Here is a 24,181-nt window from a genome sequence, read left to right as displayed (position 1 = left end):
CTATGGGCTCGAAAGTCGTCCGAAAGACACACACATACACACGTGTGGAGTTTCTTTATTTCTTTCTTTCTTTCCAGCGCGAGTACGAGAGTGAAACGGTCTTAAAAGACTTGCGCAAGGCTAATTACCTCGAGCGCGCGAGTGGGACACCGCGAGGTGTTGTTGCCTGATGGCTCCTCTCTTTCTCTCGTTCTTTTCTCTCGCCGCCGATGGGCTAGTGGGATTTTCAATTTATCCGACGAGTTTCCGGAGCCGTCTTTACACGCGCGAACCGAGAAAATGAGGATTGCGCGGCGCTTATACTGGGATTGAGATCTTTGGAGGAATCCGTTGCAAGATTTTTAACAAGCCATTTGTTGACCTTTCGCTCGACCGACAACTAGATCTCCTATCGGGTTAATGAGAGGCTTTTAAATTTCAAGGTTGCGGACGTATAGTATACACTCATTGTGTTGCGAAAGCCACACCCGAAACGAAGCATTGATTTTGGAGCGGAAAAACTCGGCTGTCAGGCTTGTAATTTATATAGATGCAGCTCTGCAAAGTTTCATCTTGGCGAAGGCAACTATCAAACGAGGGAAGACGCGCTCGAAGGGCTTTTAAGTATTAAACGCGTAAATATTTGAGCATTCCTTGTTGCAGCTTCGCGACTTCGCTGCTTTTGCGACGCTAAAAGGCGGACCTCCATTGCATTAAGCGAGATGTACACTCGAAAGGACAGATTGAACAAGTTCAAAATTCTAGACACGTTTTCTGGTGGACTACTTATAGAGCTTTTAATTCTTCTCGCGGAAATTTTAATTCTAGGATCGTAAATTACTTTCGCCTTCCGTCCTCAAAATAATTAGCTCTAAATTTCGTACCCACGGGGAAACGATATGTTTCGGGCAAAAAATTTGCTCCACTTTCTTGCGAAACAAAAAAATGATCGTACTTCATTTAACAAGGCGCTATAAGAGATCGGTTGGATTTTTCGTTGCGCAAATTGCGATCTCGAGAAAAAAAGAAAACGAGATTATTACGAAAAATTCAGTAACCGGAGCCGTGAACAGCACTAAAAATCCTAATTCACGCTAGTCTATAATCATCCGATATGATCTAGAAAAATAATCACATACGCGATACAGGTCAGTCGAACCGAAGGTCCTCCTTCCTTCGTTTCGAAATGTGCTGCGATATTACAGCTATTAGACCGGAACTCTTAAAGAATTTTACAACTTTTCGACTACTCCCCAATACAAAAAGTTATATCAACATCCCACCTGCACACTATACCCAACACAACACATAACATATATAGAACTTGCGGCCGCGCATATAGTTCGCCCTTCTCTCCTTTTCACATAAACACACGCGGCGGTTGCAGCAGCGCTGCAGCTCCAATCTCTAAATATCCCCTCCCGCGAAATCTTTGGACAACACGCGGCGGCGGGAAAGCTATACGGCTGATGGTGGGGACAGACTGGCGCGCGCCCGCAGTCTCTCTGTCTGTGTATTATACCTATATACCTACCTGCACCGCCAGCCACCAGCTGGTATACTCGACGCGCCGCTCCATTGTGCCCTCACTCGAGCCGCGCAACGCGCAGCACGCGGACCGGCAAACGTGACGTTCTCTCAGCCGCGTTTACAATACAGCTTGTATATCGGGCGATTTTTCGACTATTCTCCTGAATTTTCGAGGAACCATGGACGACGAGCTCGACTGAACCGAGTCGATACGGATAGTGTGCGCAAGAGCGAAGAAAGTGTCCGCAGATAAAATCAGGAGTGAAAGAAACGAATTTGAATTTTTTTTTCATAGAGAAAAACTTTGATCAACTTGATAAAACTGAAGACGCAACAGCGTCGGCAAACAAGAAGACGGAAATCCTGCGAAGAAATTTAAAACTCCCCGTTGATGAGCAGCGGCAAACTCGCGCCGCAAACTTCCGAGACAGCAGCAGAAGAAGAAGAGGAGGTCGCCGGCGACAGGTGACGGGCGCGTTGTTCTTCTCTTAACTGGTGAGTCGCGAGTATTCGCGCATTTTCCTCCCTGTGTGTGTGTGTGTGTGCGTTTACGAGGGCTCAACTCTTTAGCGTCGAGAGAGCGACAGTCCAGCAGAGTTATGGAGCCGTTGAGAGGATTACGCGAGCGCGGACGAATTTCAGCGGGTATTTCTGCGGAAATCTGACGGGCATAATTAGCCCTTGACGACGATATTTCGAGCGAGTAGTCATACGTATATTGATTCGACGTCTGTCTGTGACGTGCGAACGAGAGATTAACGCTGCAGCGAGCTTTCGATTATGCTCGAGCCTTTAAATTCTGATGTTTCGTTGAATTTTTCATTCGCGACGCGTGTACTTTGTTAATTATTCGACGAAAAATCGCGATTCATTAGCAAATTAAATAATTCACTCGATATAGATGCACCGAAATAGCAAACGTAGAGCACGTACAACCTCGCGGATTAATTTGAGGCCGTCTCTCTTCCGAATCTATATATCCATTTCATTTGCGTGTACCTGTAAAAGCTCCAGCGGTATATAGTACACTCCTACCAAAATTAAAAGCCTGCTCTAAACGTTTTCATTAACCGATCGGTATTAGCCCGCTCCATAAAATCGTTATCGAAAAATTAGCTACCATTTTCATCGCGAGCATTAAAATACGATAGAACCGTTCGCGCTTACACGGGCGGATCGATAAATCATTGCTGGAATAATTTTCCAGTAATTAAAACTCGCTATTCGAAACTAGCTACAGAGGAATAACATCGTGTACTCATCCCGCGATAAGAATCTCTCTCTTGGCAAGGGTTACGATAATAATAACAGTCGTCGCGTCTCTCGTCGCACGACTCCATTTTCACGGCCTATCTAAGGTCTCTGTCAGTTTTGTAACGCGGCGCGCGACATTACGCTGAGTAACCTTAGTTTTTCGTAATTTACGAGCAGAGCTAACTGCTACGTGTTGGTCTGTTTGTTATGCCTCTCCGCGAGCTGTGCGCTAAGATTGAAAATAAGTGGACAGTTCGGGATTATAATACACCTGCCGCGATCGAGATTAGATCGAGTTGCGAAAATTTTTTTGTTCGCTCTCTGATGAGGTGTCGCTGGCGATAAATAAGAGTTTAATTGGCCGGGACAGCTGAAGGTTGCATTAGGATTCAAATTTTTCCGTACACGCGGGGGTCAAAGGACAACTTTGAATAATTATGGGTCGGCTTTCGTAAGCGAAATCAAATTATGTTATGCACATCAGGCAAGGTCACGCCGTGGAAGTTCGGATAATTACACATAATATTATATGGCCTAAAAGATCCTGCGCTGCGATATCAACGGCGAATTCTCGGGTATACGCGCTTCTTAGAAGCTGAATTTGAAAAAGCGTGTGTATAACAAGCAGTGAGAATCGTATCAAAACGTGACGGAATCTCAGCCGCGGCATTGTAACGATAAAAGACCTTCCACGACAGCAGAGAGCCGCGCGCGAGCGCGAACGGGAAGAGGAAAAGAATGAATGTACCGCAACGAAGACACACACGCGAGGGTCTTCGCTCTGTCGCTCATTCGGTGAAACGCACAAAAGACTCTCTCTCTCTCTCTCTCTCTCTCTCTCTCTCTCTCTCTCTCTCTCTCTCGCGTCGCCTCTTGAATATTCAAACTATTCTATCGCGTATATAGATAACCGAAAAACGAAAGCAAACACTCGTCGGCCCATAAGAGAGTCGATGTCTCGAGCGCGCGCGCGAAGAAAGCAATAACCGCAGGAAAATCCAGTATATATAAAATCGGTGAAAAACAAAGGCGGAATCGCGTGCAGTAGTTGCGGCGACAGTGTGTATACAAAGCGCTCCTTTGTGATGTGAAAGCGTGGCGGCGTTTCTTTACGCTCGCTGATCGCGCGCCTGCGATGCCTATTAGCGGAGTTTCGGAAGTGTATACTATACAAGCCCGCGAGGAAGTTTTTTTTTTCTTTATATCGACGCGCTTCGGAGTTTCGCGCGGAGGAAAACGAAATTTCTGCGCTCGTTACGAAAGTTTCGAGGAAGTTCGATATCCGAGCGATTTGATATTTTGAATTTATAAGCGTATATGCATCTGTATCGATCTGCAGTTTGTGCCCAGATGGATTGTAAAATCGGAATTATACCGCCGTGGAAGTAATATAAAATTACTTAATACGCGCGCGCTGCTCTCGATTATGAAAGGTGTACATAAGTCGTTGTAACTTTATTGGGTTACGCTGCGCTTTTTATCGAGACTTTTTTTTCACGAACTTATTGCATTCATAAATCGCGACTTATTAGCGCAATTAATGTAGCGATTGTCATAATCCGTATCGAGAAAGTTGCTCAACCCTCTTCTTCTGCGACTGCGTATATCTATAAATATAATCCCTCTGCGCCGTGGAGTCGAATAACGATCGAAAAATCAAAACTTTATAATACCACGCAGAGATAGAGAGAGAGCACACGCATACAATGTTTGGCGCAACTTTCCTTTTTATGATCGCCATAAGAATTTAAATCAAGCTCTCAATTCGGTCAATGTATTCAACGGAAAGCTGCCGGCAGCCGGCGATGCAATGAAAATACATACCTACAGCCATTTCCATTTTCGCATGTAAATCCTCGCCAGAGAATTTACATCCAATAAAAAATTGATTTCCCGAAAAATGAACCCGCATATATATAGCTTTCAGCGTCAGTAAAAGGTCAGGCTGTTATTTCTCAAAAATGTCACTTCTCTCTGCACCTTGCGCGCACACTCGCCCTCCATAAATCAGCGGTGCACACATATATAGATGGCGGTGAGCAGTCGCAAGAAGGGATTTAGCTTTATCGCGGCGCGTAACTCGAGCAAATCGGGAGCGCGAGCCTTGACCAATCTGCGGCTGCAGCGAAACGATAGCGAGAACGCGCCCGAGCTTTGCGCGCGATAGCATCGGGCCGGCCTTTCGCCGCGGCCACTTTGCGCTCGATGGGCTCTCTCTAACGCGTATATGTTGTATACAAACCGTTGGCTTTGTTGCTGTCGGCTTTTTTCTGTCTCTCGATTCGCATTGTGTGCAGCAGCTTCTGGGGATATAATTGAGAGCGACAGAAAATGTATCTCTCGCGCGTTATGTAAGTAGAAACGGACGAGTACGGCAAGCCGAAGGTATATATAAATGCTAAATAGGCACCGGTTTTACTGCAGCCGTGAGTGTGTGCTGTAAAGTGCGCGAAAGATAGCCAGAAACTATTTCAAATATCTTCGCGTAACAAATGTCCTTTGCAGCGTGTGCTGCGGCTTTTTGTGATGAAATTTCCTATGCATATTGCACGCTCTGATATTCCGAGCTTCGGGGTTGTATATAAGGCGTTTTCGAATAGGTATAACTCCGTTGTGTGTGTAGCCTCGCCTCGAAGCCGTGTATCGACTATTAATAATAAGAAATCAAGTCTATATCCCGAGCTCGACGGTGAATCGAACGGTCTCGCGCGCGAGAATTTAATAACGATAAAGATAGTAATTCCCCCTGTATACAGCATAATCAGATCAGTCCGCACGAGAATTGCCGAGAAAACGAAACCGCGCAGCGTCGGCTAATTTTCATTATACCTCCTCGTAATTACGCAACGTCAAAACCTACACACACACGTAGAGGGATTAGAGAAAAAAAGGAAGGAAAAAAAAACGGCAACACAAAACCCGCTCGGCGAACCCCACTTATTTTTCTCCTGCTCACCCGCGAGCTATAGTACGAGACAACTATTTCCCTCGCGCGCGTCGTTACGAAATAACGTGTATATATCCCGCGCTCGCGGACTTTGATCCGCCTCGGATATACATTAGAAGCCGACTCTGCTGCTGCTGCTGCTGCTGTGGCGGTTATCTCGTCCGATCCCGCGGGCCCTGAAACACCTCGATTTATAAAGCCAGTTCCGGCTACATTGTGTATACGTACACAGCGCGCACATCAGGCGGAAGATCGCGAATAGCCATCTGTATGTGTGTGTATCAATTTCCGACGGATGGTTTGTGGGACGTTTAGAGGTTTACTGGCCGGAGGAGATGAAGAGACTTCGATGCGCGAGAGGAGGATAAAACTTGTCAAATGCCTTCGCCCTCGGGATATCGTCTATTGTTTAGGCCTTTATGGGACCACGTACGAATGATAAGCTTTATCGTCTCTGCGGCGGCGGCGGCGACGCTGTTGCCGTTTGACGCGAGAGTATACTGCTGCCTTTATTGGCTTTTTATTTTCAGCTGCGCTTGATTATTGCTCAGGGACGTTTTCTACGGTGCATTTAGAATTGATGATGCGTCGGATATAATGGTTGAATCGATTAGAAGCTATGTGCGCCTTGTAATAGTGATGGGGATCGATTATCGAATCTGAAAGTAATTCGACGTTAATAACGTGGACAATTTGAGAAAGAGAATTGATATAGCCTAATTGAGAGGGCATTACTTCATTAAAACCGACCGTGGACCTGATTTTTTTTTTAACATTCCATAAAAAAAGGTGTAATAGCGCTGCCATGCGCGCGATTTTTATAACGGAAATTCGCTCGCGGGCCATCAATTATACTCCAATAATCAAAGCCATATCGTATATATTCCAGTTTGTTCTGCTTTGACAGAATATTTTGACAGGAATATAATGAAGCACGCGCGCGTCGGCCATTGTGATTTATTTTACAACTCTACGATCGCTCGATCAAAATTTCACGCCAAATCGCGAATCTGCAGTTGCCGAGTGAATTTTTCAGGTGTCAAATTATTAGTGCAAAATAACCGGTATATAGCATCAGCGAAGGATTCTAAGCATCAGCGGCTGTATACATAAATTATTAAGCAATTAAAACTCGCGCGGGAGAGTAGTGGAATCCGAATATTAATAATTTAATTTAATGCATCAAGAGCAGCGCGACGCGCTGCAATCCGTTCAGCCATTCCTCGAATGAGTGATTCCAGACCTCTCTCGATTTATTCAAACGCTGAATATTACATCGCGTATATAGTAATCTCGTTTGAAAAATGCGATCAATCATGCAAGCGTCGTCAATGAAATTACTTCACTTCGCAGCTCTTAGTCTCCGAAAGAAAAAAAGCAATTTCTGCAACGACAAGATGTAATCCTCTACCCCCAACAGCAGATCTCCGATCCTAATCTCTCCAAACCACCACAACAGCGCGGTGTATGTCCGGCGAGAAAGTTGACACTATTGTCCTCCCCATTACGCGCTACCATACAGTATAGAGTCCGCGGGCGGTCCATAAACGAAATAACACACTCCGCGAAAACTCGGCTGTGCGGCAGTAAACGTGCGGTGCGCCGTAAGTACCCCACAACAGCATCGCCCATAGTGTAGCGGCACATAATAGACGGACACACACACACACACACACACATGCGGTGTAAAAGGAAATCAGCCGCGAGCGATATAATACGGACGATTTTCGCACGATATTGCGCGCGAGCGAGCCGTCGTAAAAGCCGGCAATCTGCATATATAGAGCGTGCGTGTGTGTGTATAAGTATTCGCTGTTTGATAATTTTCTAGGGAGAACCTGTTCTCTTTCTCCGAGAAAGCGCGGAAAAATCGACTGACTCCCTTACGTAAGCTCGCTCGAGCTCTCGGTTAATTATTACAATTACAATGGCTCGAAGATTATTGCGCCTTTTCCTGGAGATGCGCGAGTAAGTGTGTGGAGGGGTTTATAATTTTTCTCGGGAATGATTGGCTCGAGCTGCAGTAGGTGCGAGGAAAAAAGCAAATTGGTCGGCGAGATTACTTCTGCGGGTGCGATTAGAGTATAGTTCTCTCGGATGGGATATAATTGATTCGGATGCACATAAGCGCTGTATTGTGTCCGGTGTGTTTGTCTTGCAAAATCATCGTAGAGTAATGCGTGTGCATAGCGTTAAATGATAGCTGCTCGAGGCTTTTCTCGGAAACGATCGGCCGTATTCCCGATCGATCAATTAGAATAAGGCTCGCTCGACGTATACTACGAAAATTAGTCGATCAAAGCGTCGGCTAATTCGACATGTTCGCGAAACTCCATCTTATAATACGGAAGCCGTCAAAGCACCGCCGAAACTCGCGCACGGCAACTCGCGTACGCGAGTCCATAGAGCCGTCTCTCGAACTTGATTCCACGCCGTTGCGAACTCATCCTTCTCTTTCTATATGTTGCGCGATGCGCTCACGTAATATTACACACACGACGCGCGTTTATGTATAATCTTTTCACGTAGCCGAGGGAAATTTTGCGGTGCAACGACGAGCGTGTGTGCGCGTTTAATGAGGTGAAGGGGGACGAGATAGGGGGGGGGGAGAGTGATGTGATTAATGGTCACGATTGCGATTGTCGGCCGCGCGTGGGCGGATAGGGAGGATGATGCAGGGAAGAGTTATGACGCGTTTAGATTAATTGAAAGATGAGTGAGCTGGACTTACGAAGCGGCGCGGGGATTATTGATTGTTGCTGCGGCTTCGACTCACCTGTAACAGAAAGAAAGAGTTTTTGGTTTTAGTTTTTGTATGGATTAAATCATTATTTACGAATTTTTCCAAGGGGTATAATTCTAGCTGACTGCACAGCGTTTCTTTTCCCCTTATCTCCTCACGCACATCGCGCTAACATTGCGCAAGTTTTTATTGCTCTCTTCTCCGTCGTTATGCACACAGCCAGAGAGAGAGAGAAAGAGAGAGAGAGAGAGAGAGAGAGAGAGAGAGAGAGAGAGAGAGAGCACGTGAAACTTTTAAAACGCGCGCTGCCTCGACTCGCTCACCTATATTTCATTAGAATATACGCACGTACTGCTCTCGCGACTCGTAACTTTATAATATCGCTGAAATATTTGACGCTTCGCGGAGACATACGTTTGCCAGTTGTGTTTTTTATACGCTGCGAGCGTAAACGATATTTAATGCTATACTTATGCTAACGATATTTATGCTTACTGTCGCGAGTATCGAGACAAGGATAATAAATTGTGAAAAGGCGGACGACGTTTTTTGTACTATTCGCTATACACTAGCTCGTCTGTATAATGTTGCAGCGGTGTTACGAAAAGTCGATCGTTCAGTGCAGGCTTGATTAATTTCTAATTTGATTACACGCTCTCGTCGTTGGAAATTTTCCGAATTCGCGACGAGCGTAATTATTATTACAAAGCTATTATCAAGTATTAGAACGTCAAAAATAATTATCTCTTACCTCCCTTCGCTTTGCCGACGTATAAGCTTGTAGCTGATACGCTTCTCTAAAATTCCATCATCGTTATTTTTTCAACTATAATTTTATTCGAAAATTCAGGCTGGTGCATTCCATCATCGACGATAATGATTGCTTCATCGTTATTCAATGAAATACATTAGTCTATCTCTTCTTTTCGTCAAAAGGAAAAGTCGTTGCACTCGTTTGTAACCCAGTGCGCGTAATAATCGCAAAACGAGTAGGAAGTGACTCCGTACTCGCGCGGAGAATAAATTTAACGACTGCTGCGGCTCTTTCTCTAACAAAACTTTCGAACTTATACTCTATACTTGGCCCAAAAATTATATCAGTCGCATTGAAATTTTTCGCCCGACTTCTTCGACCCAGATGCACAACAACGTTGAATGCAAAAGCGCCGCAGTAGAGAAAATGATAATTCAGGCAAATTATTCACGCTGAAAATAATCCATAATGTCGTATTGCAACGTTTTAGAAAACGCGGAACGATGAATATGTAGCGCAGGTGCAGGTTTTCGGTTGTAAAGATTAGACGTCGAAAGTCCGAAGCCAAAAAGTGCGGGCGTGTATTATTAGGAAAAAAAGTTTGACAGCTGACCCGTAAAAGTTCTTATCGTCGCGTAAAGCCCTCTAATGAAAATGTCCGTATGGGCGGAAATCGAAAAAGCGCCTCGAAATTAACGTACACACGCGTCGGACAAATTACACCCGTATCCCAACTTTCCACGGCACATTATACCAAAATTTTACTTTACAGCGTAGTCCGCGCTCGAGGCGAAAAGAAAATGTATAACACGAAAGAGTTTGTCACGGAAAACTGTACTTCCGCAACTGTAAATCTCGGCGATTTTTTGCGCACGACTCTTTCTATCAATCACACGTGCGATTACTCGCGTTCCATCAAACGCCGAGATTTAAAAAAGAGCGGGAAATCGTTAACGATCCGTGAAACGCGCCACGAGGTGACTCGCGTAAAACCGTCGCCGTTGGAGGGAATTATTGGACTGTTTGTTCGGAATACGCGCGAACAATGAAGCAACGGAAGCCGCCTACGAGCAGCTCACTGCTGCAACCGGCGACGGAGAATATAGAGTAGCCCAGATAAAAGGATACAGTAATGACCGCGGCGCGGTACACATAAAGCCTGTCTATCCGATATCCGACCTCGAGGCGCTACGGAGATCTATACCGCGCTGGCGTTTATAACTATACGGAGCAAGAGATAAGTAGGTCGATCATTTCGTCCGCGCATCGATTATACATCAGTCCTCGGCGAAAGGGAGAACCCCATAAGGCGTATGTATAAACGGAGACACGTGTGTATGTAGGTGGCTCGTTTGATGATTGGAGCGAGGCTGCAGGGGTATACGATTTCGATTTCTAGCGGCGAAGCCCCTTTAGGTGAAACTGCGGTTTCGTCTGCTCTCGAGCGCGGGCTGATTATAACGAAGCTGCAACTGTCAGAAGCTCTTATTTTTCGCTCGTCGACTCGGCGAGTGGGTGGGTCCAAAAGTTATTCCGGCGATCGGTATCGCCAGAGCTGTAGGCTTTTCCAATTACCGATTTTTCCCCTATTGAGAAGATTTATGTGCGAGAGAGAATTGCACGATAGGATTCGATTCGATGTATATTTTTTGGAGTTGCGAAATCGGCAACCGATTATCGGTCCGTGTAATTCGATAAACTCCCGATTCGTCGTTCTCGCGAAACTAATTGAATAATACCGTCGACGTAAGAACAGCCATGTAAATTGGAGTATTGGACAAGAAAGCAGCGACGACGTCATTAAAATTCCTAAAGCGCTCTGTATCTCGACGACTTGCGCGCATATGCATGAAAATTACGTCGACCCGCCCGTATTATCCACTTTCTCACACACACACAAACTCTGACCCGCATTTCTCCAACCACCGCAGATAGAGGACTCCGTACTCCCCCGGTTCCTACCTCGTCCCGCGTAATCTCGATCGTCGCCGATCATGCAAATAATCCGGCCACACACAGACACACGTACACCAGAGAACGTGTCTACCGGCTGCGCAGAAAAAAAGAACGAGCCACGCGCCACGGGAGTCTCGGCTCTCTTTCACCGTGCAGAGCCCGGAATAGGCGCAGCGACACACACGCTGTGATGTAATAACGGCTCTCGTCGTCGAGACTTCCTGATCCACGCCCGAGTAGCGCGCGGGATTATTGTTCGCCGGAGTCACGACCGGCTCGCCGGAGAAATGCCCCTTTTTAGAGACTACACGACTGGGTTGTGTCGCCGCCTGTTACGTGAGAGTGTCCGTCGACGAGTATAGCTGTTCGGTTGTTTGTTTATTTTTTTCGGGAGGATCGGCTTTTCGCTTCAGGGATTTTATAACGTCGTATAAAAGGAATTTCAACGATGATAAGTAGCCGCACGAAGGTGATCGAGGAGAAAATCGATCGCGATGTGATTAGGTGGTTCAGCGTGATTAGTCTATAGACGGCTGCGCTGCAACCGCGCGTTTCTCACGTTACACGCCGCGCTGCAGAGTATATATTATAAGCCGCAGAGTCTTTTACTTTTCATGCGTTATGGGGTCACCGGTACAGCGATCGGTATATGGGAGAGCCAATTGATTTACATGCAACTGCTACACATTTTCCTCAAGTTTCTTCGAGTCCATCGTACGGTCAGCTTTCGCGGGGGAAAATCCGCGGTAAAGCGTAATCCGAGGCCGAAAGCATCGGGATTCCGATTCGAGGCGTACAGCACTTTCACGCGGAAATTAGGCGTGCTTCCTTCGCGGCCGCTACATACACATAGCGTCTCTAATGATCGCGCGGGCGTTGATGAAATATCTTCTTGCGTTAGTCTTTTCGCGCGCCGGAGGTGTTTTAGGCGGTTTGCGAAAGCTCCTACTTCGGCTGGCCTTATATGTGCGCTTTGTGTCTCGGACGTTGGGAAACTTTCGCACCCGATGCACAATTTTCCAAACCGAGTGAAAATCGGACCAGTTCGCGTTATCCAACACGGCTGGAATGGCTGTAAGAGCGAAAACGATCCGAATCTCCTTTGTAACAGTCTTGGAGTAGACGAGGATGTTTTGTACGTCGACGTAGCGTTTTTTCCTCTTTCATCCGCCCATTACGCGGGACGTAACGTAGCGCGTAATGGCTTATTATGAGCGGCTGCGGTGTGATGTAATTTTAAACGCCGATTTTAAATTGGAGCATAGCGCGCGACTTTCCGAATGTATATTAATAAATCACTCGAGCGAAGGTTCTTCTCACAAAACCGAAATAGCGCAAAACTGACCCAGTTGTTGATTAATCTTCAAAATCAGGCCAGCAATCATACGTTTCTCCATCTTCATTAGCGCAGCGCACGTCAAAACTTACAAAAGCTCTTACACCATTGTTCAGCTCTCTCGCGCGCGACACATTCGTCTATAATAACGCCGCGGTATATGAACTCTATTCTGCAGCTCGCGAATGTGGTATATACCTTTGTTCGTCGCGTTTCTCGACTCGTGCCTGGAAAGCATAACGCCGAATCGCAGCGGCGAATTCAATCGCGACGCTTGTGCACATACACTAGGCTTCGATCTGTATACGGCGCGCGCGACTGATAATAATTCGCGAACGGAATTGGAACGACGCGATTGGGAAGGAAAAATCGCTATTCTCTCGTGAGGCTTTATACAAGGTGCTTTTGTAATGGAGATAGAGAGGTTTGTCCGAGGCGGACTAATAGGCTTGTTTATTTGTCAGGGCTGAGAGTATAAGACTCGAGCGATGGCGACGACGATGCACTTGACGGAAGGCGGAGGAACGGCTCTGTGGGTGGATTATCGTTTATCGCGCCGAGGTGATGCGGTATAATTACGACACTTTTTGCCTCTGTATATCTCCTGTTGTTGTTGTTGGTCTATTTTGAATTTTAACGACTTCGAGCGTCCGATTTGTTTTTTGCCTATCGCAGAAGGATGAAGCTTAATTACGGGTCGCTTCTGGCCGCGAGACTATATACAATCGAATGACACGGTAGCCATCCGCGATGAATCATAGCAAACAGATCGATCGAATCAATGGTGAAAACTCACTTACAAGCGCGATTTCACCGTTATCGACGAGCAATCCAACGCCGGACATATACTCAGCTAATAATAGCGAGGAGGCAGAGAGGAAAAAGTTCGGTATAAATAATTATATGCACTTATACCCGATCGCGAAACTTTCGTATAAATCTCCGGTAATGTGTTGCAGCGACGCCGTTTTTCTGCACGAGCGCGAGCAAAAAGTATCCACGCGCGCTTTATCGGCCGTAAAGTTCGGGGAAAAATCGGCGCAAGTGTGTTATAAGCGCTGTTATTAATAACGCGTTCGAGTAGCGTAAATAATACAACTTTGAGACTTCCGAACAATGACACGCGCGCACATATTGCCCAACGCTTCGTCATCGCGTCTTCTCCACGTTTATACGACGAAGAGTCTTAATATGAAAAAGAGAAAAGAACGGAGAAACTCGATTGTCTTTCTCGTGCAAAAAGCTGCTAATTGCGCTCGTTTGTATTATGTCGCGCGTATAATACGCATCGAGGGAAATTTTCCCGCGGGACTACGTCGTTCCGATACTCCGCTTCCCATAGGTCTATATACGATATTGTGTGAGTGAGTACTGCGTCTTGTATACTCGTGCGAATTTTCCTAAGCGGAGAAATAAAAGCTGATGCTGATCGCTTTCGCGCGCGAATAATTATCGGCGATATCGATCGAGGATGCCTTTTTTCTCTCTTCAGCTCCTTTCTCGAGGAGTTGGGAATCCGCTTTCTGCGAAGCAATTTCGGTGAGGCTTGATTTGCTTACATTCGCGCGTAATTGATACCCGATGGGTGAAAACTGGATAATCGTATAGTGCAGTGTTCTTGTCGAACTGGATGTGCGTGAGTATTTAGATCGTGTGCTTTGATTCGAGCTTCGAATGATTTGTAGATGGTCATCTGTTTAATTGCTGTGCGTACGATCTTTATGTAACGCTGTTCAGATCAACCTTTGCTCTTATTTTATCGGGCATGTGAAAGTTGCCAGGACAAAAAAAGTCATTACACTTGGAAAATCTCTTTAAACGCTCGATCGACCGATGAAATCATCGATGCTTCTTTTTTTTCATTTTTCCAATCAAAGTGTGTATCAAAAGCGAAAGCAAAAAATGCAAACACCTTCGCAACTTTCGTCATTCCGTGTAAGTATACAATGCGACGTACCACCTCCCGTGAAACAAATCGACTCGGCGTTACGCTCGAGGGGTCCACGTGTTCGGTCCCGGTGAAATTCGCCGCGCTATCCCCATCGATCCGCGAAAGAAAGAAAAACAATAAAGAATAATCGTGCTTCCGCGGAGCGGCGGATCGTTAACTTTCGGACCGTTCGCAGAACATCGGCTTTGTGTTGGCCTATATATTTACTCTTTCGAGGCAAGGCCTCGCGTGTAAGATGTGAATAATGCCGATTGTAGGCCGATACTGCTGGATCGGATCGACCGTGAAAACAAGCGCTGATATTTCGCGTTTCTTTACTTCCTTCCAAGAGAAGAAAGTATTATGCTGCTCGATTAAAAACGAAAGCTCGGCTTTTTGTGCGTCGGTGCGCGGTCTAATTGTCGAAGTGGGTCGGACTTTTTTTGTGATGCCCTTAATATTCGAGGCGCGATGCTAGAAAGTTTCGAGTCGTAGGAATAAGGGCACAGCCAGGTGCCATTAGAATAGACATTAGCGGAGTATACAGCCCACGCAGGAGGAGACTTGAAAAATCGTTTGTTTATCTCGGTCTATCATAGCCATTGTACTGTTATGCGCCGGTGATTTTTAGAATCGAGCCTCAATTTATCGCGCTTTTCGTTTACGGCCATAACTCACACATAATAGAAGATGTGTTACTGCACGCGGTATATAGTAAATATCTGATTTATGCACAGTGAAAGGATCGGATGAAATTTAACTAAAATATAACAATCGTGAGATATAGCAGCAGCCGCTTTCAGTTTTTGAAATCTAATAAATAATGCACCGCGCGCGGGTTCCTAAAAATTTCCACATAATAACGATGCCCCTCGCGTTCGAAGAAGCCAACATTGTCACTGCGATCCTGCGCGTATTTTTCGGCGGCTAATGAGATACACATCACCGCGGCAGCAGCATTTTCACGACTATACTATACACATACTGCGCGTGTATAGGCCAGAAAAAGTTGCGCCAGAATAATTTAATGTGGGAAACGGGTTGCGGCGTCGAATCGCGCGGAACTTTCTTGACACGTTTTTATTTCTCCCCCGTAATCGTCCTCCTCCTCCTCAACTTCGAAATCGCACGTGTGACGAGGAATATTTTATTGTCGTGAAGAAGTAGAAGACAAGAGGAGATTCGCACAGAGTCGGGCGGTGATTGCGCATTAGAATACAAGATGCGACGAAGTTCCCACGGAACTTTCTTCATTGTGACGAAAAAAAGAGAAGACGCGCGTCTGAATTTTTTCCGAGACAGTACCATTAAAAAATGTATACGTTTATGCGTATAGTACGCGATAACGCGTTTGTAGCACAGCGTCGCGCTCGTTTATGTGTAGGAGCTCTACTACAAGTATATGTGTAATAGCCTACTTAGGCTCGACTGCATATACTCTCCTTTGTCTCGGAGAGATGTTTCTATTGTCTACCGGTTAAATATCTCTTAAACGCCGGTAAAAACGCGCGTCTCGGTACCGTAAGGAAGCATTAGCGCCTTATCTTCTTAAACGCGATTAAAAATTATGGAAAGTGTTTGAAATCGCTGTTTTTATATCTGGAGCGATTGTGCTTAGTGTCTCATTTGCATGGAAATCGTGGATTAGCGTAATTTAATAGATCTCCTTATCAATATTGCAAATTTCAGATAAAAGCGACTGATTGCTCGAATCCATTAAAACGAAAGGCGGAGAAAAAATCTCAAAGACGCTCATCATACACACACACACACACAGACCCGTCAAAAACACATATCCAAATCTCACATATATCCAGAACCTCCCGAGAGCCTCGGCGCAGTGATTGCGATATCAATCGCTCGGCTCTCGCCGCCTCTTTTCTCACACACCCACGCGATCGTGTGCGCACACGTATAATACACATGCGGCGCACGTTCACCGCGAGCGAGAGCACTTGCACTTTTTAAGAAAACCAGTTTCCAGCGAACTCGTTCTCTCTATATACCGCCGCGCGCGAGTATAGAGCTCTGCAGTGTGTAGTGGGAACCACACCCATATGAGCCGCGAGAAAACCTGCGTTGTTCTACGGGCTCCCGTGGAACAAGGATAGCGGTTGGTGGTGTGGGATGAGCGGATGATTGATCTCGGGGATCATTGATTTTCAGATTATTTTTCAATGGCTGGGACTTTTTCGCTGACTGGGATGAGGTTACTTTCTCGAAATATACAATATACGTTAGTCGTAATGCACTCGGATAGTTTGCTGAGATATTGCAGGAAATGAAGCCGAAATGATATCGTAAAACCGCGAGCGTGTCTATATAAGCAGTGCTTAAAGGAGTGTAATCCCGAAAGCGAATTCGGAGAATGAAAATTTCGAAGAAATTTAGAGAGTGAAAAACCAGTAGTAGCTAGTAGCAGCTGGCTCCATTAAGCCTTGCTCGAATTAGCTAAAAGCAATCGTTACACCGTCGCGAGTAAAAGTCAAATTTCGTTTAAAAATACTCAAAATCCAATACAACGACCCGCTAATACCAAGTTCCTCGTTTACCGTTCGACAACGCGCAGCCGCCCCCGCATCAGCAATCAATCCTCTTAGTGGCTCGAATCTGAAGCGACACCGGAAGAACGCCGCGGCAGAAAAGTATCCGGCGCGCAACAAAGCCTCAATTATAGCCCTCGCGGTAATATCGTCATTAGGACGACTGACTCTCGCGCAGCTCTTCTATGAGAAATCCTAGGTATAGTGCTACTTACGCTGCCGCGGCGCGCAATTAGGGATGATCGACTCTCTCTCTCTCGCTGGCGCGCGAGTTTATTAATAACTTTCCGCCGCTAATTATAAGCTGCGGAAACTAAACAAACAAATTGCGGGGGGAAATCGTAATGACTGGCTTATTTCCTCGGGGGAAAACGATGAGCAGCTCTGTCGGAGATAGAGAGAGGATTTTCGCGGTGTGTGTATTGTTGGCGGGAACCGCGCTGTTGTCCGTGTGCACAGCCGAGTTCAAGTGAACGTTTCTGTATGCGAGGGCCTCTGGATATACCAAGACATAAGAGCGATCTGCGCAGCGCTATGGGAATAGGGATATTCGTTTGGACGAGAGCTGCATGATGAATCGCGCCGACGAGGATCTTTGTTTCTAGGCTGCGGTGATTAAGCGACATTTAAATAATTACGGCGTTTAGAATCGATTCGAAACGAAAACATCAGATTCCGAAATAAAGAACTATCTGTTTACGAAAATCAAATTAATTCGTCGAATCCAACAAGTCACGCTCGTCCAATAAAAGCCAAACAAATTAAAAACTTTTCCTATACACCTTCGCAGCGATAAAATCTCGTATCATTTCGCTTCTGCTTGTATATACACACACGAGCTTCTCGACGAGAAAAAAAAAAGATCGGCACACAATGCCTCGGTCAGTCGGAGGCGCAGACAATCGCGACGGCACAAAGAAGGCGAGCCTGTAAAGAAGTGTATCGCTCATCCACCTGTTCGCGCTTACGTAAGCTCCGGCGAATAATAAAGAGAAATTGTATCATTTCTCTCCTCGGTCACACTTTACTTTCACTGCATCGGCTCCTTAAAAGCTTTCTCGCTTATAGCGATTATTGGGTCAACCGCTGCCGCAAGTGTAATGTACTCGTACGGCTGTTTATTGTCAGAAAAATTGTCGTCGTCCGCCTCCTCTCGAAAAGTGCTTCCTCATTGGGAGGCTGCCGGCGGCGGTTTTCGATCGTGAGCGCGCGCGAGAATAGAGAGGCTGGAATTGAGGTAATGAGCAGCAGGCCGGGCTTTTCTTTTTGGATGTGTAGGTACAAGACAATTGCTATCGGTATTTCTCAATCGCGGGAGAACAACCTTACTTTGGCGAATAATTGAATTGCGAGTCGAAATAGATAGGTGAAAATCGTTATCGGTAACCGGTAATACCGCACCGCACTCGAGGAACTTCGTCGCGCGAAGAAAAACGCGTGTCGCTCGGTCAATTAGCGATGCACAAACACGTGTTGCACCTCTCGACAACGAGCCATCGATCTTCCGACAGTTTTGCAAAAACTTCCTCCCGACCGCATCAAAGCCAATTAAAATCGCAGCCAATTACCGACACACCGACTAAGGAATCCCAAAGCACTTTCATTCTCGATTCCAGAGCCGGTAGAAAGCTTCGCGAGCAAAAATCTAACGACGGCCTTGTTTTTCTTCGCAGATTGACCGAGACACGACAACGATGAGGGACTCGAGGTTCGCATCGGCTCTGCTGGTGCTACTGGTGAGCGGAGGAGTTTTCTCGGCTGTGGTGTTGCCCAGACCGCCATCTTCGCCGAACTACATTCCCCAGGAGTACGCTGGAATCGGTCAGGAGGTGGCTAAGGGATACAACGCGGAGAAGGCGATGTACCAGAGCACCAATGTCGAGAAACCCGATACTCAGGATTACAGGTAGACTTCCCATCAGCTTATGAAAGCACAATGCGATCGAACAGGTTGCGGTATAACTCATGAAAATTAGAGTGATTAGAGTATCGGATGTCGGAGCAAAGTTCACGCGTGGAATAACGTGTGGGTGACTATAGCGAGGCCTGGGAATGAGACGGTTGGGTTGAGAGAACCCGCGGAGTGCAACTCTAACGATTATGTAAATGGTATAATGCTGGGTTCCATAACGCGGCGTGTAATAAATAGCGCTTGTCACGGGTAGTTTTGTGTGTGTGTGTGTGTGTATAGCACAGCCGCGAGATTTACGAACGTTTTCGAAAGGTTTCGAGAGTGAGCCTGATCGAAAAATATTGACGGCCTTTTGTACACGAGATACGTCTCAATAATCGACGCGGTAATCGCTCTGCGTTTGGGCAACGATTCACTTTGTTTTCTAGCTCAGTTGGAACTATTGTGAGGCTAGACGCGATATCTATCCTGATCTGCTGTCGGAGCTTCAATGATTCGTCGATTGACGCGATGTAGACAAATGAAAAGCCATTACTATTTCATTTAGCTTGTCTCGCTCGACAAATCCTTCGATACGCGTGCCGTTGAAAAAATATTTTCACTCTAGGTTCCTCGAGATCGAGGTGCGCGACGCCGACAACGTCGACTCCCTGGACCTGCACGGTCTGGTCCAGGCGGTTCTCGACAACCGCAACAACCCCCAACACTCGCTCCAGTCGCCTCTGCTGAACCACCACCGTCTAGACCTGGCAGCCGAGGACGAGGACGACGAACTGGAGGAGCGTCGCAACCAGACCTATCCTCATCCGGAGGTCGTTCCACACTCGATTTTGGGTGTCCGCGACGTCGGATTCGGTCCCAGCCAGAGACTCTTTGAGCCCACGTCGCTGGATCTCGCCGGAAGGCCTCAGCACTACCTGATCAGTCCGCCCCAGGCCACGAAGAACCTGGGCGACGAGAAGATGTACTATCTCAAGAGCGGCAGACCCAAGGTGTACGTGAACTTCAGGGGAAAGACCGGTAATTTCAGACAGGACACCGGCGACTCAAGGGTCACCATGAGGTTCGAGCCGGCGGCTTTCTTGAGGGCTACCCAGCCTTATCACATGGTGAGTAAAGTTTATTTTTTTACATCGAAGGTACCTTATTAACGTTCAACGCATGATTCGCAGGAAAAGAAGACGAAGTCTCCGAAATCCCCACCGAAGAAGTACAACCCAAGACTCCACGGCTCGACGAGCAGTCTAGACCAAACGACGGAGTCCACAGCGTCGACGTCGTCAGCCACGACGACGGCCTCGACGACAACGGAAAACGCGATGGTGACGTCGAGCGAATTGCCGAAACAGATCCCAGCACCGCCGAGTCGAATCCCGTCCCGGTCGCCCATCGCCCACACGACGCCCGTCCAGAGGTACACCGCGCGCAGGACCGATATCTTGCCCGGCTACGCCTTCGCCGATTCGTAGACTCAAAGGAAGAGATAAGAGGACGTGGATCTTCGATCGCGGCAGACGCTATGCTGCGTAAGAAGGCTTCGTTATTGTGCAGTATTGGCAGATGATAAGGACTCGTTTCCACGTTTTCGACGAGTTTTTATTGTAACAAAATTGCAAAGTACTGCCTGCATACAATGTAAAACATTAATCGTAATTGAACGCATAGATAAGTCCACTTTATTTATAATTGAAAATATTTCCGACAATGGCAATTTATTGGAGGCGTTAGATTCTTCCGTGCATTTTTCGCAGTCATGAAATACGAAATCGTTTTGGGAATCCTCAAATAATTTTGGAAGTGTACATAGAACAGAAAAATGTGCTTAAAAGATATCCCGGCAATTTTGAACGTACTAATAATTACAAAAGTATTCGCACGTAATAATATTCCATTTAGTTGAACGTAGCGGTTCGTAAAGCAAATTTATTTAAAAGATGTGTTTTCTTTATTGGTGCGTTTATTATTAACTTGTTAATTTCTTATATATTTTATTGTGCGTACTATATTATTGCGTTTAAATTTATATATTTTATTATTGGTTATCGCGAAGAATATTCGTTGATACCTAGAAGAGACGAGTGTAAGAAAGAATAATTATTTTTAATAAATCTTACGATACAAGTACTGTTTGGGTGAACATTTGTATTGGCGATGTTAAAGATCGGTCTTTGTCGTTTGTTGTATTTACATGAAACGAAAATTTCGGTATGAAATAGATACGGATTTTATAAATCTATGATGTATCAGTTACTTGGACCAACCAATAATTTTAGCTGTGATTCCAACATAGATTTATTTTATACGCGTTGATGAAAACATATCTTGTACGAAAACTACCTGGTACTTATTTATAGATTTAAAGGCGGCTGATGTATTATAGAAAAAGTTTTAATATATTGAATACCCAGAAGCTAATGTATCGGAATCGATAATTACGATGAAATTACGTTAACCAAATAAAGTTTAAATAGTTTTTAAAGTTTATCGTAACCTTTGGCGTTATTGATTTTATTCTTGTAAAGGAAACGACATTTCAACCCACGATGTTAATCCAGTGTAGGTAAAGAAGAAATCTACCACTCACCTGTTCTGCCTTCAGCGTAAGCTCGATGAAGATCTGCTGGAGCTTCTCGTTGACGAAATTGATGCAAAATTGCTCGAACCCATTCTTTTCGAATATCTCAAATCCGTAGATATCCAAAATTCCAATTTCGAAACCCTCCTGCGTCGTCTCCATCGCCGAGTTGACTCTCTACGAAATTTATTATTCATTAGGATTCAAATTAACTTCTCGCACATCGTTAAGTCAGTAGAGATCGATGAATATGCAAAGCAGCTTACCTTAACTAAATGATCGAAGAGTCTTGCGTAGACGTCCTTGGCAAGGGCGTCTCTTGCGTATAGCGCCTGCTCGACATTCAGCGTCACGTCAACGCTCTCCGATTGACTTCCCCATTTCGACTCAAACTCCCGGGAGGTCAGTTTATGTGACAGCTGCTCTGGCGAGATGCCAAGGAGGAACGCCGGGAAATCGAGATCTGTGAGGACACACGAGGAATTTATTCGATCAGCTTTTGATAATTTTAAGGACTACGTATCTACTGGGAAAGTTTGTAAATTGGAAGAAAGTTCTTACAATCCTTATCCGCAACTTGCGAATAGTTTCCTTTCTCCATAAACTGTATATTTCCTATGTGCAAAACTCCGGCAACAAGCCTGAGGATGTCAGTCGTTTCTGTATCTCTGATACCCATTACGCTTAGGGCTGTAACAGAAAAAATGATTGGCTTTAGTTTCCAAAGTACAAGTGTTTTACTACGCGGAAGGCGATAAAAGTAACGGTAATTCACCTTTTAACGTGTCTTGGAAGTCCCTGGCGTCGTTAGTCCCGTCGACTTTGTGATTTCCACCATACCGCAGGTAACTGTAATAATCTAAATCCATGAGACCAAACTCAGCTGCCATGAAGAAAAAAACATCTTTGTTATAGCAATAACTTAGTGTACAAAACATGTTCAATGATGGTTGAATATTTCGTTCTTACACTTCATCTGTGAATTCGCTCCTGTGGCTAGCTGGTAAAATATATGGAAATTTCGTTCTCCAGGATTGTGACACGTGACTCGCGACTTCTCCAACAAGAAATTCGATATTTTACCACCGCTTGGCTGTCCTCCTGCGCCAAACTGCATTTCCACGTATTTACCCTGGAATTTACGTCAGTAAAGTTTATTCCAAGATAAATAATACACAAGTCTGGTTATACTAGGCATAAATGGAGTCAACACTCACAAATCTACTGCTGTTGTTGTTTCTCACAGTTTTCGCATTTCCGAAGGCTTCGAGAAGTGGATTCGACTCGAGTATGACGTCTTTCACCCTTTGCACCCTGTCGCCGCCACCGCTCACCCGGGCCACATACGACATTATGTACTTAGCTGCCACTGTCTTGCCCGCCCCAGATTCGCCACTGTAAAGAAATATCGAAAAGGTAAGTTTCTCTTGAAAAAAGAACGTTAAATGCGTATTTCAATCAACGCACCTAATTATAACGCACTGACTCTCGTTGTCGATCAGCATATTTCTGTACATTTCATCGGCGAGGCCGTAGATGTGTGGTGGGTTTTCGTACGGCGCCTAAAGCAAACAACAATCAAATGATTAGTGAGAGAAAATAGTAAAAACAGTTGTACAAGACGGCAACCAACCAGTGCGAAGGATATCCCTGCACTTAGGCAACGCTTCCATTCACACGCGCAAGGTTGGTTGCCGCCTCATAGGCGCTCTTCGAGACGGCTTATTTTCTTTTCTTTGTATAATATGGACAAATTGCTCGATAAGTATTACAAAGAAAATTCATTAAGTACATCGCACCGAAAGTTGATAACGTTCGTAAAACACATCAGCATCATTTACCCCTTTATAATCAAGAGCCATCATCTATAAAAATAGAATCCCACTCACCGCTCCCTGGTAGATTTCAATTTCCTTCTCGCCGAAGTACGGCATCTGCTTGAACGGGTTGATTGACACCAGCACGGGGCCGATGCATGTCTAGCTATCATTAAGGGAAAAAAATGAGGGAGAAAGAGAATTTCCTGAACAGCCAAGGGGATAAAATCGATATCGCTAAGTGTACAAGCGCGCGCCGAGTAACCCAATTGACCGGCCTTAATGCGGCTGTGATTACGCGCGTCTCATCGAGATCGCGTTTAAGGTTCGATGATTCGTCTCTCGCATTTACGGCGTAATTAGTTAATTATAAGCAAAACCGATTCGCGAAAAAGTTCTTTTGTCACGTTAGTCGTTACGCGTCGTGCAAATGTGTTAACGTTGCTAACGAGCGTAGCGAATTTTGATTTCTAATTTCTAGCTCTGGATGATAGTATAATTGGCCGAGCAGCTGAAAGTAGGTGAACTAGGTGTCATTTAGATTCTTTGCGATTAGCAGGAAAGGATACGAATATGTAGTCGTCCATGTAGCGCTTCCGGAGGTTCTCGATGATGGCGTCCTCGCTGACCTTCGGCAGCAGGACCATGTCGTCCACCCCCGAGACTTTGACATTTTGACTTTGCCAGTGGTAAACCTGAAAGAAGCAGAAATCACTGTTAGCTTCTATAAACAGTTATAATTCTGCGATAATAACCGTGACACGCCATAAATAACACACCACGCGCAAAAACCGATTCACTAATTAACTGTCAACGCCGCGACGGCAAAGTAGCGTATATTTTTATAGAACCTGCTCCCAGAGCGGGCGTCCCACATCCTATTATTAATAAAACCGTGTCGTCGC

The 24,181-nt window shown here is 45.6% G+C and overlaps 2 protein-coding genes across 4 annotated transcripts in view; one reads left to right on the top strand and one right to left on the bottom strand.

Annotated features, from left to right (window-relative positions):
- LOC100122007 (unconventional myosin-Ie) overlaps positions 1 to 24,181 on the bottom strand; it is a 56,744-nt gene that overhangs the window by 23,096 nt on the left and 9,467 nt on the right. For all 3 annotated transcript variants that reach the window (XM_008205675.4, XM_016983858.3, XM_016983859.2), the window contains exons 3-11: positions 23,846 to 23,971; positions 23,349 to 23,438; positions 22,927 to 23,021; positions 22,677 to 22,854; positions 22,429 to 22,591; positions 22,235 to 22,342; positions 22,021 to 22,149; positions 21,726 to 21,922; positions 21,469 to 21,636 (exon numbers count right to left, since the gene is read on the bottom strand). In XM_008205675.4, the coding sequence (XP_008203897.1) occupies positions 21,469 to 21,636; positions 21,726 to 21,922; positions 22,021 to 22,149; positions 22,235 to 22,342; positions 22,429 to 22,591; positions 22,677 to 22,854; positions 22,927 to 23,021; positions 23,349 to 23,438; positions 23,846 to 23,971 (1,254 nt within the window). The remainder of the gene's footprint in view (positions 1 to 21,468; positions 21,637 to 21,725; positions 21,923 to 22,020; positions 22,150 to 22,234; positions 22,343 to 22,428; positions 22,592 to 22,676; positions 22,855 to 22,926; positions 23,022 to 23,348; positions 23,439 to 23,845; positions 23,972 to 24,181) is intronic.
- LOC103315659 lies at positions 1,551 to 21,374 on the top strand. Its single transcript, XM_008205674.4, has 4 exons — positions 1,551 to 2,004; positions 18,646 to 18,878; positions 19,492 to 19,993; positions 20,057 to 21,374. The coding sequence occupies exons 2-4, from the start codon at positions 18,667 to 18,669 to the stop codon at positions 20,351 to 20,353; spliced, it is 1,011 nt and encodes a 336-aa protein (XP_008203896.1). The 5' UTR covers positions 1,551 to 2,004; positions 18,646 to 18,666; the 3' UTR covers positions 20,354 to 21,374.

This window comes from Nasonia vitripennis, chromosome 3 (assembly GCF_009193385.2).
Source record: "Nasonia vitripennis strain AsymCx chromosome 3, Nvit_psr_1.1, whole genome shotgun sequence".
NCBI classification, from domain to species: Eukaryota; Metazoa; Arthropoda; class Insecta; order Hymenoptera; family Pteromalidae; genus Nasonia; species Nasonia vitripennis.
Note: the sequence above shows the minus strand (reverse complement) of the source record. Positions and strands in the feature narration are given on the sequence as shown.